Raw genomic sequence first — 17250 nt, forward strand, 5'->3', positions numbered from 1 at the left:
GGTAGTGGTGATGTGAGAAGGAGATGGAGTTAGTATTTTGAAGGTTTGTTGAATGTGTTTGATGATAGAGTGGCAGATATAGGGTGTTTTGGTTGAGGTGGTGTGCAAAGTGCGAGGGTTAGGGAAAATGATTTGATAAACAGAGAAGAGGTAGTAAAAGCTTTGCGGAAGATGAAAGCCGGCAAGGCAGCAGGTTTGCATGGTATTGCAGTGGAATTTATTAAAAAAGGGGGTGACTGTATTGTTGACTGGTTGGTAAGTTTATTTAATGTATGTATGACTCATGGTGAGGTGCCTGAGGATTGGCGGAATGCGTGCATAGTGCCATTGTACAAAGGCAAAGGGGATAAGAGTGAGTGCTGAAATTACAGAGGTATAAGTTTGTTGAGTATTCCTGGCAAATTGTATGGGAGGGTATTGAGTGAGAGGGTGAAGTCATGTACAGAGCATCAGATTGGGGAAGAGCAGTGTGGTTTCAGAAGTGGTAGAGGATGTGTGGATCAGGTGTTTGCTTTGAAGAATGTATATGAGAAATACTTAGAAAAGCAAATGGATTTGTATGTAGCATTTATGGATCTGGAGAAGGCATATGATAGAGTTGATAGAGATGCTCTGTGGAAGGTATTAAGAATATATGGTGTGGGAGGCAAGTTGTTAGAAGCAGTGAAAAGTTTTTATCGAGGATGTAAGGCATGTGTACGTGTAGGAAGAGAGGGAAGTGATTGGTTCTCAGTGAATGTAGGTTTGCGGCAGGGGTGTGTGATGTCTCCATGGTTGTTTAATTTGTTTATGGATGGGGTTGTTAGGGAGGTGAATGCAAGAGTTTTGGAAAGAGGGGCAAGGATGAAGTCTGTTGGGGATGAGAGAGCTTGGGAAGTGAGTCAGTTGTTGTTCGCTGATGATACAGCGCTGGTGGCTGATTCATGTGAGAAACTGCAGAAGCTGCTGACTGAGTTTGGTAAAGTGTGTGAAAGAAGAATTTTAAGAGTAAATGTGAATAAGAGCAAGGTTATTAGGTACAGTAGGGTTGAGGGTCAAGTCAATTGGGAGGTGAGTTTGAATGTATAAAAACTGGAGGAAGTGAAGTGTTTTAGATATCTGGGAGTGGATCTGGCAGCGGATGGAAACACGAAGCGGAAGTGGATCATAGGGTGGGGGAGGGGGCGAAAATTCTGGGAGCCTTGAAGAATATGTGGAAGTCGAGAACATTATCTCGGAAAGCAAAAATGGGTATGTTTGAAGGAATAGTGGTTCCAACAACGTTGTATGGTTGCGAGGCGTGGACTATGGATAGAGTTGTGCGCAGGAAGATGGATTTGCTGGAAATGAGATGTTTGAGGACAATGTGTGGTGTGAGGTGGTTTGATCGAGTAAGTAACGTAAGGGTAAGAGAGATGTGTGGAAATAAAAAGAGCGTGATTGAGAGAGCAGAAGAGGGTGTTTTGAAATGGTTTGGTTACATGGAGAGAATGAGTGAGGAAAGATTGACCAAGAGGATATATGTGTCGGAGGTGGAGGGAACGAGGAGAAGAGGGAGACCAAATTGGAGGTGGAAAGATGGAGTGAAAAAGATTTTGTGTGATCGGGGCCTGAACATGCAGGAGGGTGAAAGGAGGGCAAGGAATAGAGTGAATTGGAGCGATGTGGTATACCGGGGTTGACGTGCTGTCAGTGGATTGAATCAAGGCATGTGAAGCGTCTGGGGTAAACCATGGAAAGCTGTGTAGGTATGTATATTTGCGTGTGTGGACGTATGTATATACATGTGTATGGGGGTGGGTTGGGCCATTTCTTTCGTCTGTTTCCTTGCGCTACCTCGCAAACGCGGGAGACAGCGACAAAGCAAAAAAAAAAAAAAAAAAAGAATTATGTGTGTATATATATATATATATATGTATATATATATATATATATATATATATATATATATATATATATATATATATATATATATATATATATATATATTGATTAGTGCTTGTCGTGTACACGTGACAAGTACTTTGATATAGTGATCAGTTCATGTTGTGTTCACGTGTTGGGCCAAACTGATATATTGATCAGTTTATATTGTGTCTGCGTGAAGGATCACATTGATATTGTGATCAGTTCTTGATTTATCCACTTGACGGGCTATATTGATATATTCATCAGTTCTTGTCATGTCCACGTGACGGGTTACATGGATATATTGATTAGTCCTTGTGTGTACTTGACGTGCCACACTAATGTATTGATCAGGCCTTATTGTATCCACACGAAGGGCCACATTGATATATTGATCAGTTTTTGTTGTGTCCACCTGACGGGCCATATGGATATATTGATTTGTTCTTGTCGTGTTCACGTGACGGGTCACATTGATACATTGATTAGTCCTTGTGTGTACTTGAAGGGTAGTATTGATATATTGATTAGTCCTTGTTTGTTCTTGACGGGCCATATTGATATATTGATCAGTTGTTATTGTGTCCAAGTGACGGGCTATGTTGATATACTGATCATTTCTTGTTCTTTCCACGTGATGGGCAACATTGATGTATTGATCAATTACTGTTGTGTAAACGTGATGGGGATGTTGGTTTATTGATCACTTCTTTTTGCGTCCACGTGATGGGTCACATAGATTATTGATCAGGTCTTGTCGTGTCAAGGTGATGGGCCATATTGATATAATGATATGTTCTTGTCGTGTCCACTTCACATGTCGCATTGATTTATTGATCACTTCTTATTGTGTCCACGTGACGGGCCACATTGATATACTGATCAGTTTTTGTCGTGTCCAGGTGACGAGTCGCGTTGCTATATTGATCAGTTTTTGTCGTGTCCACGTGACGGGCAACATTGATATATTGATCAATTCTTGTTGTGTCCACGTAATGGGCCATATTGATATATTGATCAGTTCTTGCTGTGTTAACATCACTGGACACATGGATATATTGATCAGTTCTTTTTGTGTCCATGTGACGGGCCATATTGATATATTGATCAGCTTTTGTCGTGTGCACGTGACGAGTCACGTTGATATATTGGTTAGTTCTTGTCGTGTCCAGGTGACGGGCCATACTGAATTATTGATCAGTTTTTGTCGTGTCCACGTGATGGGCCATATTTATATATTGATCCGTTCTTGTCGTGTCCACGTGACGGGACATATTGATATACTGATCAGTTCCTGTCGTGTCCAGGTGACGGGTTACGTTGATGAATTGATCAGTTCTTGTTGTGTCCACGTTACTGACCACACTGATATATTGATCAATCTTTGTTGAGTCCAGGTGTCAGGTCAAGTTGAGGTATTGTTCAGTTATTGTTGTATCCACGTGACGGGTCACATTGATATATTGATCAGCCCCTGTGTCCACTTGACGAGACACATTGATATATTGATCAGTTCTTTTTGTGTCCATGTAATGCGCCACGTTGATATATTGGTCAGTTCTTGTGTCCACATAACCGGCCACATTGATATGTTGATCAATTACTGTTGTGTCCACATGACAGGCCATGTTGATATATTGATCAGTTGTTGTTGTGTCAACTTGACGAGCCACATTGATATACTGATCATTTCATGTGTCCACGTGACAGGTCGTATTGATATATTGATCAGTTCTTATTGTGTCCATGTGACGGCCCACATTCATATATTGATCATTTCTTGTCGTGTTCACGTGACTGGTCACATTGATGTATTGATCAAACCTTGTGTTCACTTGGTCTACAGTGATATATTGATTTCTTCTTATTGTGTCCACGTGACGAGCCACGCTGATATTTTGGTCGGTTCCTGTTGTGTCCACGTGACGGGCCACATTGATATATTGATCAGTTATTATTGTGTCCACGTGACGTGCCACGTTGCTATATTGATCAGTTTTTGTTTTGTGCACGTGACGGGCCATACTGATACATTGATCAGTTCTTGTCGTGTCAAGGTGACGGGCCACATTGATGTATTGATAAGTTCTTGTCGTATCCAGGTGGCGGGTTACGTTGATTTATTGATCCGTTCTTGTTGTGTCCACGTGATGGGCCACAGTGATATATTGATCAGTTTTTCTCTTTTCCAGGTGACGGGTCACGTTGATATATTTACCAGTTCTTGTTGTGTCCACGTGACGGGTCACATTAGTATAGTGATGAGTCCTTGTTGTGTCCACTTGACGGGCTAGAGTGATACATTGATCAGTTTTTGTTGTGTCCCCGTGACGGGCCACATTAATATATTGATCAGTTCTTGTGTCTACTTCACGGACCACACTGATATTCTGATCAGTTATTGTTGTGTCCAATTGACGGGCCATGTTGATATATTGATCACTTCTTGTTGGATCCACGTGACGGGTCACTATCGACATATTGATTACTTCATGTTATGTCCATGTGACGGGTCACATTGATACATTGATCGGTTCTTGTTGTGTCCAATTCACGGGCCACACTGATATATTGATCAGTTCTTGTGGTGTTCACTTGACGGATCACAATGACATATTGATCAGTCCTTGTGTCCACTTGACGGGCCACATTGATATACTGATCAGTTATGTTGTGTCCAAGTGACTGGCTAAGTTTATATATTGATCACTTCTTGTTGTGTCCACGTGACGGACCACATTGATACATTGATCAGTTATTGTTGTGTCAACGTGACGGGCCACGTTGATATATTGATCAGTTTTTGTTGTCTCTGCGTGACTGGCCACATTGATATACTGATCTGTTCTTTTCTTGTCAAGGTGACTGGCCATATTCATATATTGATCACTTTTTGTTGTGTCTATGTGAAGGGCCATATTGATATACTGATCATTTCCTTTCGTTTTCACGTGGAGAGGTACGTTGATGTTTTGATCAATACTTGTTCTGCCCACGTGACGGGCCACATTGATATACTGATTAGTTCTTGTCGTGTCCAGGTGACGGGTCTCGTTCATATATTGATCAGTTCTTGTTGTGTCCAAGTCACGGGTCACATTGATATATTGATCATTCCTTATTGTGTAAATTGGACGGGTCACATTCATATATTGATCAGTTCTTGTTGTGTCCACGTGACGGGCCACGTTGATATATTGACCAGTTCTTGTGTTCACGTAACGGGCCACATTAATATAGTGATCAGTTAATGTTGTGTCCACGTGACGGGCCATGTAGATATATTGATCAGTTCTTGTTGTTGTCACGTGATGGGCCACATTGATAAATTGATCAATTCTTGTTTTGTCCAAGTGACGAGCCATATTGATATATTGATCAGTTTTTGTCGTGTTCTCATGATGGTTCACATTCATATATTGATCAGTCCTAGTGTCCACATGACGGGCCAAATTGATATATTGATCATCTTTTATTGTGTCCACGTGACAGGCCACGTTGATATTTTGATCAGTTCTTGTTTTGTCAACGTGACGGGCCACACAAACACCCACACACACACACATATGTATTATATTTTATTATTTTATTATACTTTGTCGCTGTCTCCCGCGTTTGCGAGGTAGCGCAAGGAAACAGACGAAAGAAATGGCCCAACCCCCCCCCCCCCCCATACACATGTATATACATACGTCCACACACGCAAATATACATACCTACACAGCTTTCCATGGTTTACCCCAGACGCTTCACATGCCTTGCTTCAATCCACTGACAGCACGTCAACCCCGGTATACCACATCACTCCAATTCACTCTATTCCTTGCCCTCCTTTCACCCTCCTCCATGTTCAGGCCCCGATCACACAAAATCTTTTTCACTCCATCTTTCCACCTCCAATTTGGTCTCCCTCTTCTCCTTGTTCCCTCCACCTCCGACACATATATCCTCTTGGTCAATCTTTCCTCACTCATCCTCTCCATGTGCCCAAACCACTTCAAAACACCCTCTTCTGCTCTCTCAACCACGCTCTTTTTATTTCCACACATCTCTCTTACCCTTACGTTACTCACTAGATCAAACCACCTCACACCACACATTGTCCTCAAACATCTCATTTCCAGCACATCCATCCTCCTGCGCACAACTCTATCCATAGCCCACGCCTCGCAACCATACAACATTGTTGGAACCACTATTCCTTCAAACATACCCATTTTTGCTTTCCGAGATAATGTTCTCGACTTCCACACATTCTTCAAGGCCCCCAGGATTTTCGCCCCCTCCCCCACCCTATGATCCACTTCCGCTTCCATGGTTCCATCCGCTGCCAGATCCACTCCCAGATATCTAAAACAATTCACTTCCTCCAGTTTTTCTCCATTCAAACTCACCTCCCAATTGACTTGACCCTCAACCCTACTGTACCTAATAACCTTGCTCTTATTCACATTTACTCTTAACTTTCTTCTTCCACACACTTTTCCAAACTCAGTCACCAGCTTCTGCAGTTTCTCACATGAATCAGCCACCAGCGCTGTATCATCAGCGAACAACAACTGACTCACTTCCCAAGCTCTCTCATCCCCAACAGACTTCATACTTGCCCCTCTTTCCAAAACTCTTGCATTTACCTCCCTAACAACCCCATCCATAAACAAATTAAACAACCATGGAGACATCACACACCCCTGCCGCAAACCTACATTCACTGAGAACCAATCACTTCCCTCTCTTCCTACACGTACACATGCCTTACATCCTCGATAAAAACTTTTCACTGCTTCTGACAACTTTCCTCCCACACCATATATTCTTAATACCTTCCACAGAGCATCTCTATCAACTCTATCATATGCCTTCTCCAGATCCATAAATGCTAGTGGTTCCAACAATGTTGTATGGTTGCGAGGCGTGGGATATGGATAGAGTTGTGCGCAGGAGGATGGATGTGCTGGAAATGAGATGTTTGAGGACAATGTGTGGTGTGAGGTGGTTTGATCGAGTGAGTAACGTAAGGGTAAGAGAGATGTGTGGAAATAAAAAGAGCGTGGTTGAGAGAGCAGAAGAGGGTGTTTTGAAGTGGTTTGGGCACATGGAGAGGATGAGTGAGGAAAGATTGACCAAGAGGATATATGTGTCGGAGGTGGAGGGAACAAGGAGAAGAGGGAGACCAAATTGGAGGTGGAAAGATGGAGTGAAAAAGATTTTGTGTGATCGGGGCCTGAGCATGCAGGAGGGTGAAAGGAGGGCAAGGAATAGAGAGAATTGGAGCGATGTGGTATACCGGGGTTGACGTGCTGTCAGTGGATTAAATCAAGGCATGTGAAGCGTCTGGGGTAAACTATGGAAAGCTGTGTAGGTATGTATATTTGCGTGTGTGGACGTATGTATATACATGTGTATGGGGGGGGGTTGGGCCATTTCTTTCGTCTGTTTCCTTGCGCTACCTCGCAAACGCGGGAGACAGCGACAAAGTATAATATAAAAAAAAAAATATATATATATATACGAATAAAGTGTATATAAACGCGCACCTTCATAGAACATACAAAGCTCCATCAGCCAGGATCGAACCTGGGACCCCTTGTGGAAGAGGCAGGCATGCTAACCGCTAGGCTAAGGGAATGTATAATAGGAAACAACTATTCGAAATACTAAGTACTCGAATACCTTTCGTCTCACTTTGGTGAGCAACGGGGTCTATCGGTTGTTTCCGAACAGAACACATAGCCAGCTGATAGCGTTTTACCGAACATGACTGTACAACGCGGAGTTCTATGAATACGAATAAAGTGTATATGAACGCGCACCTTCATAGAACATACAAAGCTCCATCAGCCAGGATCGAACCTGGGACCCCTTGTGCAAGAGGCAGGCATGCTAACTGCTAGGCTAAGGGACTGTATAATAGGAAACAACTATTCAAAATACTAAGTACTCGAATACCCTTCGTCTCACTATGGTGAGCAACGGGGTCTATCGGTTGTTTCCGAACAGAACACATAGCCAGCTGATAGCGTTTTACCGAACCTGACTGTACAACGCGGAGTTATATGAATACGAATAAAGTGTATATGAACGCGCATCTTCATAGAACATACAAAGCTCCATCAGCCAGGATCGAACCTGGGACCCCTTGTGCAAGAGGCAGGCATGCTAGCGACTAGTCTAAGGGACTGTATGATAGGAAACAACTATTCGAAATACTAAGTACTCGAATACCCTTCGTCTCACTATATTGAGCAACGGGGTCTATCGGTTGTTTCCGAACAGAACACATAGCCAGCTGATAGCGTTTTACCGAACCTGACTGTACAACGCGGAGTTATATGAATACGAATAAAGTGTATATGAACGCACACCTTCATAGAACATACAAAGCTCCATCAGCCAGGATCGAACCTGGGACCCCTTGTGCAAGAGGCAGGCATGCTAACCGCTAGGCTAAGGGACTGTATAGTAGGAAACAACTCTTCGAAATACTAAGTACTCGAATACCCTTCGGAAACAACCGATAGACCCCGTTGCTCACCATAGTGAGACGAAGGGTATTCGAGTACTTAGTATTTCGAATAGTTGTTTCCTATTATACAGTCCCTTAGCCTAGCGGTTAGTATGCCTGCCTCTTGCACAAGGGGTCCCAGGTTCGATCCTGGGTGATGGAGCTTTGTATGTTCTATGAAGGTGAGCGTTCATATACACTTTATTCGTATTCATATAACTCCGCGTTGTACAGTTATGTTCGGTAAAAGGCTATCAGCTGGCTATGTGTTCTGTTCCGAAACAACCGATAGACCCCGTTGCACATCCATAGTGAGACGAAGGGTATTCGAGTACTTAGTATTTCGAATAGTTGTTTCCTATTATACAGTCCCTTAGCCTAGCGGTTGTATGCCTGCCTCTTGCACAAGGGGTCCCAGGTTCGATCCTGGCTGATGGAGCTTTGTATGTTCTATGAAAGTGCGCGTTCATATACACTTTATTCGTATTCATAGAACTCCGCGTTGTACAGTCAGGATCGGTAAAACGCTATCAGCTGGCTATGTGTTCTGTTCGGAAACAACCGATAGACCCCGTTGCTCACCATAGTGAGACGAAGGGTATTCGAGTACTTAGTATTTCGAATAGTTGTTTCCTATTATACAGTCCCTTAGCCTAGCGGTTAGCATGCCTGCCTCTTGCACAAGGGTCCCAGGTTCGATCCTGGCTGATGGAGCTTTGTATGTTCTATGAAGGTGCGCGTTCATATACACTTTATTCGTATTCATAGAACTCCGCGTTGTACAGTCATGTTCGGTAAAACGCTATCAGCTGTCTATGTGTTCTGTTCGGAAACAACCGATAGACCCCTTTGCTCACCATAGTGACACGAAGGGTATTCGAGTACTTAGTATTTCGAATAGTTGTGTCCTATCATAGAGTCCCTTAGCCTAGCGGTTAGCATGCCTGCCTCTTGCACAAGGGGTCCCAGGTTCGATCCTGGCTGATGGAGCTTTGTATGATATATATATATATATGTATATATATTCTTTAACTTTCTAAAATGGGAAACAGAAGAAGGAGTCACGCGAGGAGTGCTCATCCTCCTCGAAGGCTCAGACTGGGGTGTGTAAATGTGTGTGGATGTAACCAAGATGTGAAAAAAGGAGAGATAGGTAGTATGTTTGAGGAAAGGAACCTGGATGTTTTGGCTCTGAGTGAAACGAAGCTCAAGGGTAAAGGGGAAGAGTGGTTTGGGAATGTCTTGGGAGTAAAGTCAGGGGTTAGTGAGAGGACAAGAGCAAGGGAAGGAGTAGCAGTACTCCTGAAACAGGAGTTGTGGGAATATGTGATAGAATGTAAGAAAGTAAATTCTCGATTAATATGGGTAAAACTGAAAGTTGATGGAGAGATGGGTGATTATTGGTGCATATGCACCTGGGCATGAGAAGAAAGAGCATGAGAGGCAAGTGTTTTGGGAGCAGCTGAATGAGTGTGTTAGTGGTTTTGATTCACGAGACCGGGTTATAGTGATGGGTGATTTGAATGCAAAGATGAGTAATGTGGCAGTTGAGGGAATAATTGGCATACATGGGGTGTTCAGTGTTGTAAATGGAAATAGTGAAGAGCTTGTAGATTTATGTGCTGAAAAAGGACTGGTGATTGGGAATACCTGGTTTAAAAAGCGAGATATACATAAGTATACGTATGTAAGTAGGAGAGATGACCAGAGAGCGTTATTGGATTACGTGTTAATTGACAGGCGCGCGAAAGAGAGAATGTGCTGAGAGGTGCAACTGGAGGGATGTCTGATCATTATCTTGTGGAGGCTAAGGTGAAGATTTGTATGGGTTTTCAGAAAAGAAGAGTGAATGTTGGGGTGAAGAGGGTGGTGAGAGTAAGTGAGCTTGAGAAGGAGACCTGTGTGAGGAAGTACCAGGAGAGACTGAGTACAGAATGGAAAAAGGTGAGAACAATGGAAGTAAGGGGAGTGGGGGAGGAATGGGATGTATTTAGGGAATCAGTGATGGATTGCGCAAAAGATGCTTGTGGCATGAGAAGAGTGGGAGGTGGGTTGATTAGAAAGGGTAGTGAGTGGTGAGAGGAAGAAGTAAGATTATTAGTGAAAGAGAAGAGAGAGGCATTTGGACGATTTTTGCAGGGAAAAAATGCAAATGAGTGGGAGGTGTAAAAAAGAAAGAGACAAGAGGTGAAGAGAATGGTGCAAGAGGTTAAAAAGAGGGCAAATGAGTGTTGGGGTTAGAGAGTATCATTAGATTGTAGGGAGAATAAAAAGATGGGGAGGTGATAACAAGTAGTGGTGATGTGAGAAGGAGATGGAGTGAGTATTTTGAAGGTTTGTTGAATGTGTTTGATGATAGAGTGGCAGATATAGGGTGTTTTGGTCGACGTGGTGTGCAAAGTGAGAGGGTTAGGAAAAATGATTTGGTAAACAGAGAAGAGGTACTAAAAGCTTTGCGGAAGATGAAAGCCGGCAAGGCAGACGGTTTTGATGGTATTGCAGTGGAATTTATTAAAAAAGGAGGTGACTGTATTGTTACTGGTTGATAAGGTTATTTAAAGTATGTATGACTCATGGTGAGTTGCTTGAAGATTGGCGGAATGCGTGCATACTGCCATTGTACAAAGGCAAAGGGGATAAGAGTGAGTGCTCAAATTACAGAGGTATATGTTTGTTGAGTATTCCTGGTAAATTATATGGGAGGGTATTGATTGAGAGGGTGAAGGCATGTAAAGAGCATCAGATTGGGGAGGAGCAGTGTGGTTTCAGAAGTGGTAGAGGATTTGTGGATCAGGTGTTTGCTTTGAAGAATGTATGTGAGAAATACTTAGAAAAGCAAATGGATTTGTATGCAGCATTTATGGATCTGGAGAAGGCATATGATAGAGTTGATAGAGATGCTCTGTGGAAGGTATTAGGAATATATGGTGTGGGAGGAAAGTTGTCAGAAGCAGTGAAAAGTTTTTATCGAGGATGTAAGGCATGTGTACGTGTAGGAAGAGAGGAAAATGATTGGATCTCAGTGAATATAGGTTTGCGGCAGGAGTGTGTGATGTCTCCATGGTTGTTTAATTTGTTTATGGATGGGGTTGTTAGGGAGGTGAATGCAAGAGTTTTGGAAAGAGGGGCAAGTATGAAGTCTGTTTGGGATGAGAGAGCTTGGGAAGTGAGTCAGATGTTGTTCGCTGATGATACAGCGCTGGTGGCTGATTCATGTGAGAAACTGCAGAAGCTGGTGACTGAGTTTGGTAAAGTGTGTGAAAGAAGAAAGTTAAGAGTAAATGTGAATAAGAGCAAGGTTATTAGGTACAGTAGGGTTGAGGGTCAAGTCAATTGGGAGGTAAGTTTGAATGGAGAAAAACTGAAGGAAGTAAAGTGTTTTAGATATCTGGGAGTGGATCTGGCAGCGGATGGAACCATGGAAGCGGAAGTGAATCATAGGGTGGGGGAGGGGTGAAAATCCTGGGAGCCTTGAAGAATGTGTGGAAATCGAGAACATTATCTCCGAAAGCAAAAATGGGTATGTTTGAAGGAATAGTGGTTCCAACAATGTTGTATGGTTGCGAGGCGTGGGCTATGGATAGAGCTGTGCCCAGGAGGGTGGATGTGCTGGAAATGAGATGTTTGAGGACAATATGTGGTGTGAGGTGGTTTGATCGGGTAAGTAACGTAAGGGTAAGAGAGATGTGTGGAAATAAAAAGAGCGTGGTTGAGGGAGCAGAAGAGGGTGTTTTGAAATGGTTTGGGCACATGGAGAGAATGAGTGAGGAAAGATTGACCAAGAGTATATATATGTCGGAGGTGGAGGGAACGAGGAGAAGAGGGAGACCAAATTGGAGGTGGAAAGATGTAGTGAAAAAGATTTTGTGTGATCGGGGCCTAAACATGCAGGAGGGTGAAAGGAGAGCAAGGAATAGAGTGAATTAGATCGATGTGGTATACCGAGGTTGACGTGCTGTCAGTGGATTGAATCAAGGCATGTGAAGCGTCTTGGGTAAACCATGGAAAGCTGTGTAGGTATGTATGTTTGCGTGTGTGGACGTGTATGTATATACATGTGTATGGGGGTGGGTTGGGCCATTTCTTTCGTCTGTTTCTTTGCGCTACCTCGCAAACGCGGGAGACAGCGACAAAGCAAGAAAAAAAAAATATATATATATATATATATTTATACATATATATATATATATATATATATATATATATATATATATATATATATATATATATATATATATATATATATATATATATATATATATATATATATATATATATATATATATTTATATATATATATATATATATATATATATATATATATATATATATATATATATATATATATATATATATATATATATATATATATATATATATATATATATATATATATATATATATATATATAAAATATATATATATATATATATATATATATATATATATATATATATATATATATATATATATATATATATATATATATATATATATATATATATATATATATTATATTTTTTTTTATTATACTTTGTCGCTGTCTCCCGCGTTTGCGAGGTAGCGCAAGGAAACAGACGAAAGAAATGCCCCCCCCGCCCATACACATGTATATACATACGTCCACACACGCAAATATACATACCTACACAGCTTTCCATGGTTTACCCCAGACGCTTCATATGCCCTGCTTCAATCAACTGACAGCACGTCAACCCCGGTATACCACATCGCTCCAATTCACTCTATTCCTTGCCCTCCTTTCACCCTCCTGCATGTTCAGGCCCCGATCACACAAAATCTTTTTCACTCCATCTTTCCACCTCCAATTTGGTCTCCCTCTTCTCCTTGTTCCCTCCACCTCCGACACATATATCCTCTTGGTCAATCTTTCCTCACTCATCCTCTCCATGTGCCCAAACCACTTCAAAACACCCTCTTCTGCTCTCTCAGCCACGCTCTTTTTATTTCCACACATCTCTCTTACCCTTACGTTACTCACTCGATCAAACCCCCTCACACCACACACTGTCCTCAAACATCTCATTTCCAGCATATCCATCCTCCTGCGCACAACCCTATCCATAGCCCACGCCTCGCAACCATACAACATTGTTGGAACCACCATTCCTTCAAACATACCCATTTTTGCTTTCCGAGATAATGTTCTCGACTTTCACACATTCTTCAAGGCCCCCAGGATTTTCGCCCCCTCCCCCACCCTATGATCCACTTCCGCTTCCATGGTTCCATCCGCTGCCAGATCCACTCCCAGATATCTAAAACACTTCACTTCCTCCAGTTTTTCTCCATTCAAACTCACCTCCCAATTGACTTGACCCTCAACCCTACTGTACCTAATAACCTTGCTCTTATTCACATTTACTCTTAACTTTCTTCTTCCACACACTTTTCCAAACTCAGTCACCAGCTTCTGCAGTTTCTCACATGAATCAGCCACCAGCGCTATATCATCAGCGAACAACAACTGACTCACTTCCCAAGCTCTCTCATCCCCAACAGACTTCATACTTGCACCTCTTTCCAAAACTCTTGCATTTACCTCCCTAACAACCCCATCCATAAACAAATTAAACAACCATGGAGACGTCACACACCCCTGCCGCAAACCTACATTCACTGAGAACCAATCACTTTCCTCTCTTCCTACACGTACACATGCCTTACATCCTCGATATAAACTTTTCACTGCTTCTAACAACTTTCCTCCCACACCATATATTCTTAATACCTTCCACAGAGCATCTCTATCAACTCTATCATATGCCTTCTCCAGGTCCATAAATGCTACGTACAAATCCATTTGCTTTTCTAAGTATTTCTCACATACATTCATCAAAGCAAACACCTGATCCACACATCCTCTACCACTTCTGAAACCACACTGCTCTTCCCCAATCTGATGCTCTGTACATGCCTTCACCCTCTCAATCAATACCCTCCCATATAATTTACCAGGAATACTCAACAAACTTATACCTCTGTAGTTTGAGCACTCACTCTTATCCCCTTTGCCTTTTTACAATGGCACTATGCACGCATTCCGCCAATCCTCAGGCACCTCACCATGAGTCATACATACATTAAATAACCTTACCAACCAGTCAACAATACAGTCACCCCCCTTTTTAATAAATTCCACTGCAATACCATCCAAACCCGCTGCCTTGCCGGCTTTCATCTTCCGCAAAGCTTTCACTACCTCTTCTCTGTTTACCAAATCATTTTCCCTAACCCTCTCACTTTTCACACCACCTCGACCAAAACACCCTATATCTGCCACTCTATCATCAAACACATTCAACAAACCTTCAAAATACTCACTCCATCTCCTTCTCACATCACCACTACTTGTTATCACCTCCCCACTTGCGCCCTTCACCGAAGTTCCTATTTGCTTCCTTGTCTTACGCACTTTATTTACCTCCTTCCAGAACATCTTTTTATTCTCCCTAAAATTTAATGATACTCTCTCACCCCAACTCTCATTTGCCCTTTTTTTTCACCTCTTGCACCTTTCTCTTGACCTCCTGTCTCTTTCTTCTATACATCTCCCACTCAATTGCATTTTTTCCCTGCAAAAATCGTCCAAATGCCTCTCTCTTCTCTTTCACTAATACTCTTACTTCTTCATCCCACCACTCACTACCCTTTCTAATCAACCCACCTCCCACTCTTCTCATGCCACAAGCATCTTTTGCGCAATCCATCACTGATTCCCTAAATACATCCCATTCCTCCCCCACTCCCCTTACTTCCATTGTTCTCACCTTTTTCCATTCTGTACTCAGTCTCTCCTGGTACTTCCTCACACAGGTCTCCTTCTCAAGCTCACTTACTCTCACCACCCTCTTCACCCCAACATTCACTCTTCTTTTCTGAAAACCCATACAAATCTTCACCTTAGCCTCCACAAGATAATGATCAGACATCCCTCCAGTTGCACCTCTCAGCACATTAACATCCAAAAGTCTCTCTTTCGCACGCCTGTCAATTAACACGTAATCCAATAACGCTCTCTGGCCATCTCTTCTACTTACATAAGTATACTTATGTATATCTCGCTTTTTAAACCAGGTATTCCCAATCATCAGTCCTTTTCAGCACAAAAATCTACAAGCTATTCACCATTTCCATTTACAACACTGAACACCCCATGTATACCAATTATTCCCTCAACTGCCACATTACTCACCTTTGCATTCAAATCACCCACCACTATGACCCGGTCTCGTGCATCAAAACCACTAACACACTCATTCAGCTGCTCCCAAAACACTTGCCTCTCATGATCTTTCTTCTCATGCCCAGGTGCATATGCACCAATAATCACCCACCTCTCTCCATCAACTTTCAGTTTTACCCATATTAATCGAGAATTTACTTTCTTACACTCTATCACATACTCCCACAACTCCTGTTCCAGGAGTATTGCTACTCCTTCCCTTTGCTCTTGTCCTCTCACTAACCCCTGACTTTACTCCCCAGACATTCCCAAACCACTCTTCCCCTTTACCCTTGAGCTTCGTTTCACTCAGAGCCAAAACATCCAGGTTCCTTTCCTCAAACATACTACCTATCTCTCCTTTTTTCACATCTTGGTTACATCCACACACATTTAGGCACCCCACTCTGAGCCTTCGAGGAGGATGAGCACTCCCCGCGTGACTCCTTCTTCTGTTTCCCATTTTAGAAAGTTAATACAAGGAGGGGAGGATTTCTGGCCCCCCGCTCCCGTCCCCTCTAGTCGCTTTCTACGACACGCGAGGAATACGTGGGAAGTATTCTTTCACCCCTATCCCCAGGGATAATATACATATATTTATACATATACACATACACACACATACACATACATACGCACATATACACACACACACACATACATATATATACATATGTGAAATGTAAGAAACAATTTAGAAAACTGAAACTTCTAGCTTGAAATGAATGAAAAAAAAATGTCACATAATGGTTCAACTTCTGGCTATGGAAAAAAGGAAATGTATAATTTATTTACACAAACGTCAATAGCAGTTCTCATCAATTTACCACTGTTATCATAAGCTTCAATGTCTAAGCTACATTTTCTCCATTTCATATTTTCATTCACATTTTCAATTGTTGTCCTGAAGGGTTCTTCTCTCAAGAGTGATTGTTTTTCCAGTAAGGGTATCACTCTTGGGTTACATCCACACACATTGAGGCACCCCACTCTGAGCCTTCGCAGGAGGATGCTTTTAATATATATATATATATATGCTATATATATATATATATTATATTTATAATATAATATATATATTAATATATATATTAGTTTATATATATATATAATATATTGTATACCCATATAAATATATATATATATATATATTATTATATATATTTATATATATATTATATATATAGTATATATATATATATCATTATATATATTATATATTATATATATTATAGTATTATATATTTATATATTATATATATATTATTATATATTATATATATATATTATATATATTTATATATATATATATATAGTTTCTACATTATATATATTATATATATATATATTATATTATATATATATATATATATATATTATATATATACTATATATATATTATATAATATAATATATATATATATATATATTATATATCTATTTGATTAGTTAATTTTTTTGTCCCAAACAACGGGCCACGTTGATATATTGATTAGTTTTTGTTTTGTCGACGTTGATGGGCCTTATTGATAGATTGATAGTTTTCTTGTCGTGTCCAGGTGACTGTCATGTGAGTATTGATCAGTTCTTGTTGTGTCCTTTGTGGTCGGGT

General features: G+C 41.3%; 1 protein-coding gene across 1 annotated transcript in view; it reads right to left on the minus strand.

The window, feature by feature from the left end:
• Nucleotides 1-4377: 4377 nt before the first annotated feature.
• Nucleotides 4378-17250, minus strand: part of LOC139766743 (uncharacterized) — a 318468-nt gene continuing 305595 nt past the window's right edge. The window contains exon 13 of the mRNA XM_071695665.1: nt 4378-4523. Within this exon, the coding sequence (XP_071551766.1) occupies nt 4378-4523 (146 nt within the window). The remainder of the gene's footprint in view (nt 4524-17250) is intronic.

Source organism: Panulirus ornatus, chromosome 58 (genome assembly GCF_036320965.1).
Source record: "Panulirus ornatus isolate Po-2019 chromosome 58, ASM3632096v1, whole genome shotgun sequence".
NCBI lineage: Eukaryota > Metazoa > Arthropoda > Malacostraca > Decapoda > Palinuridae > Panulirus > Panulirus ornatus.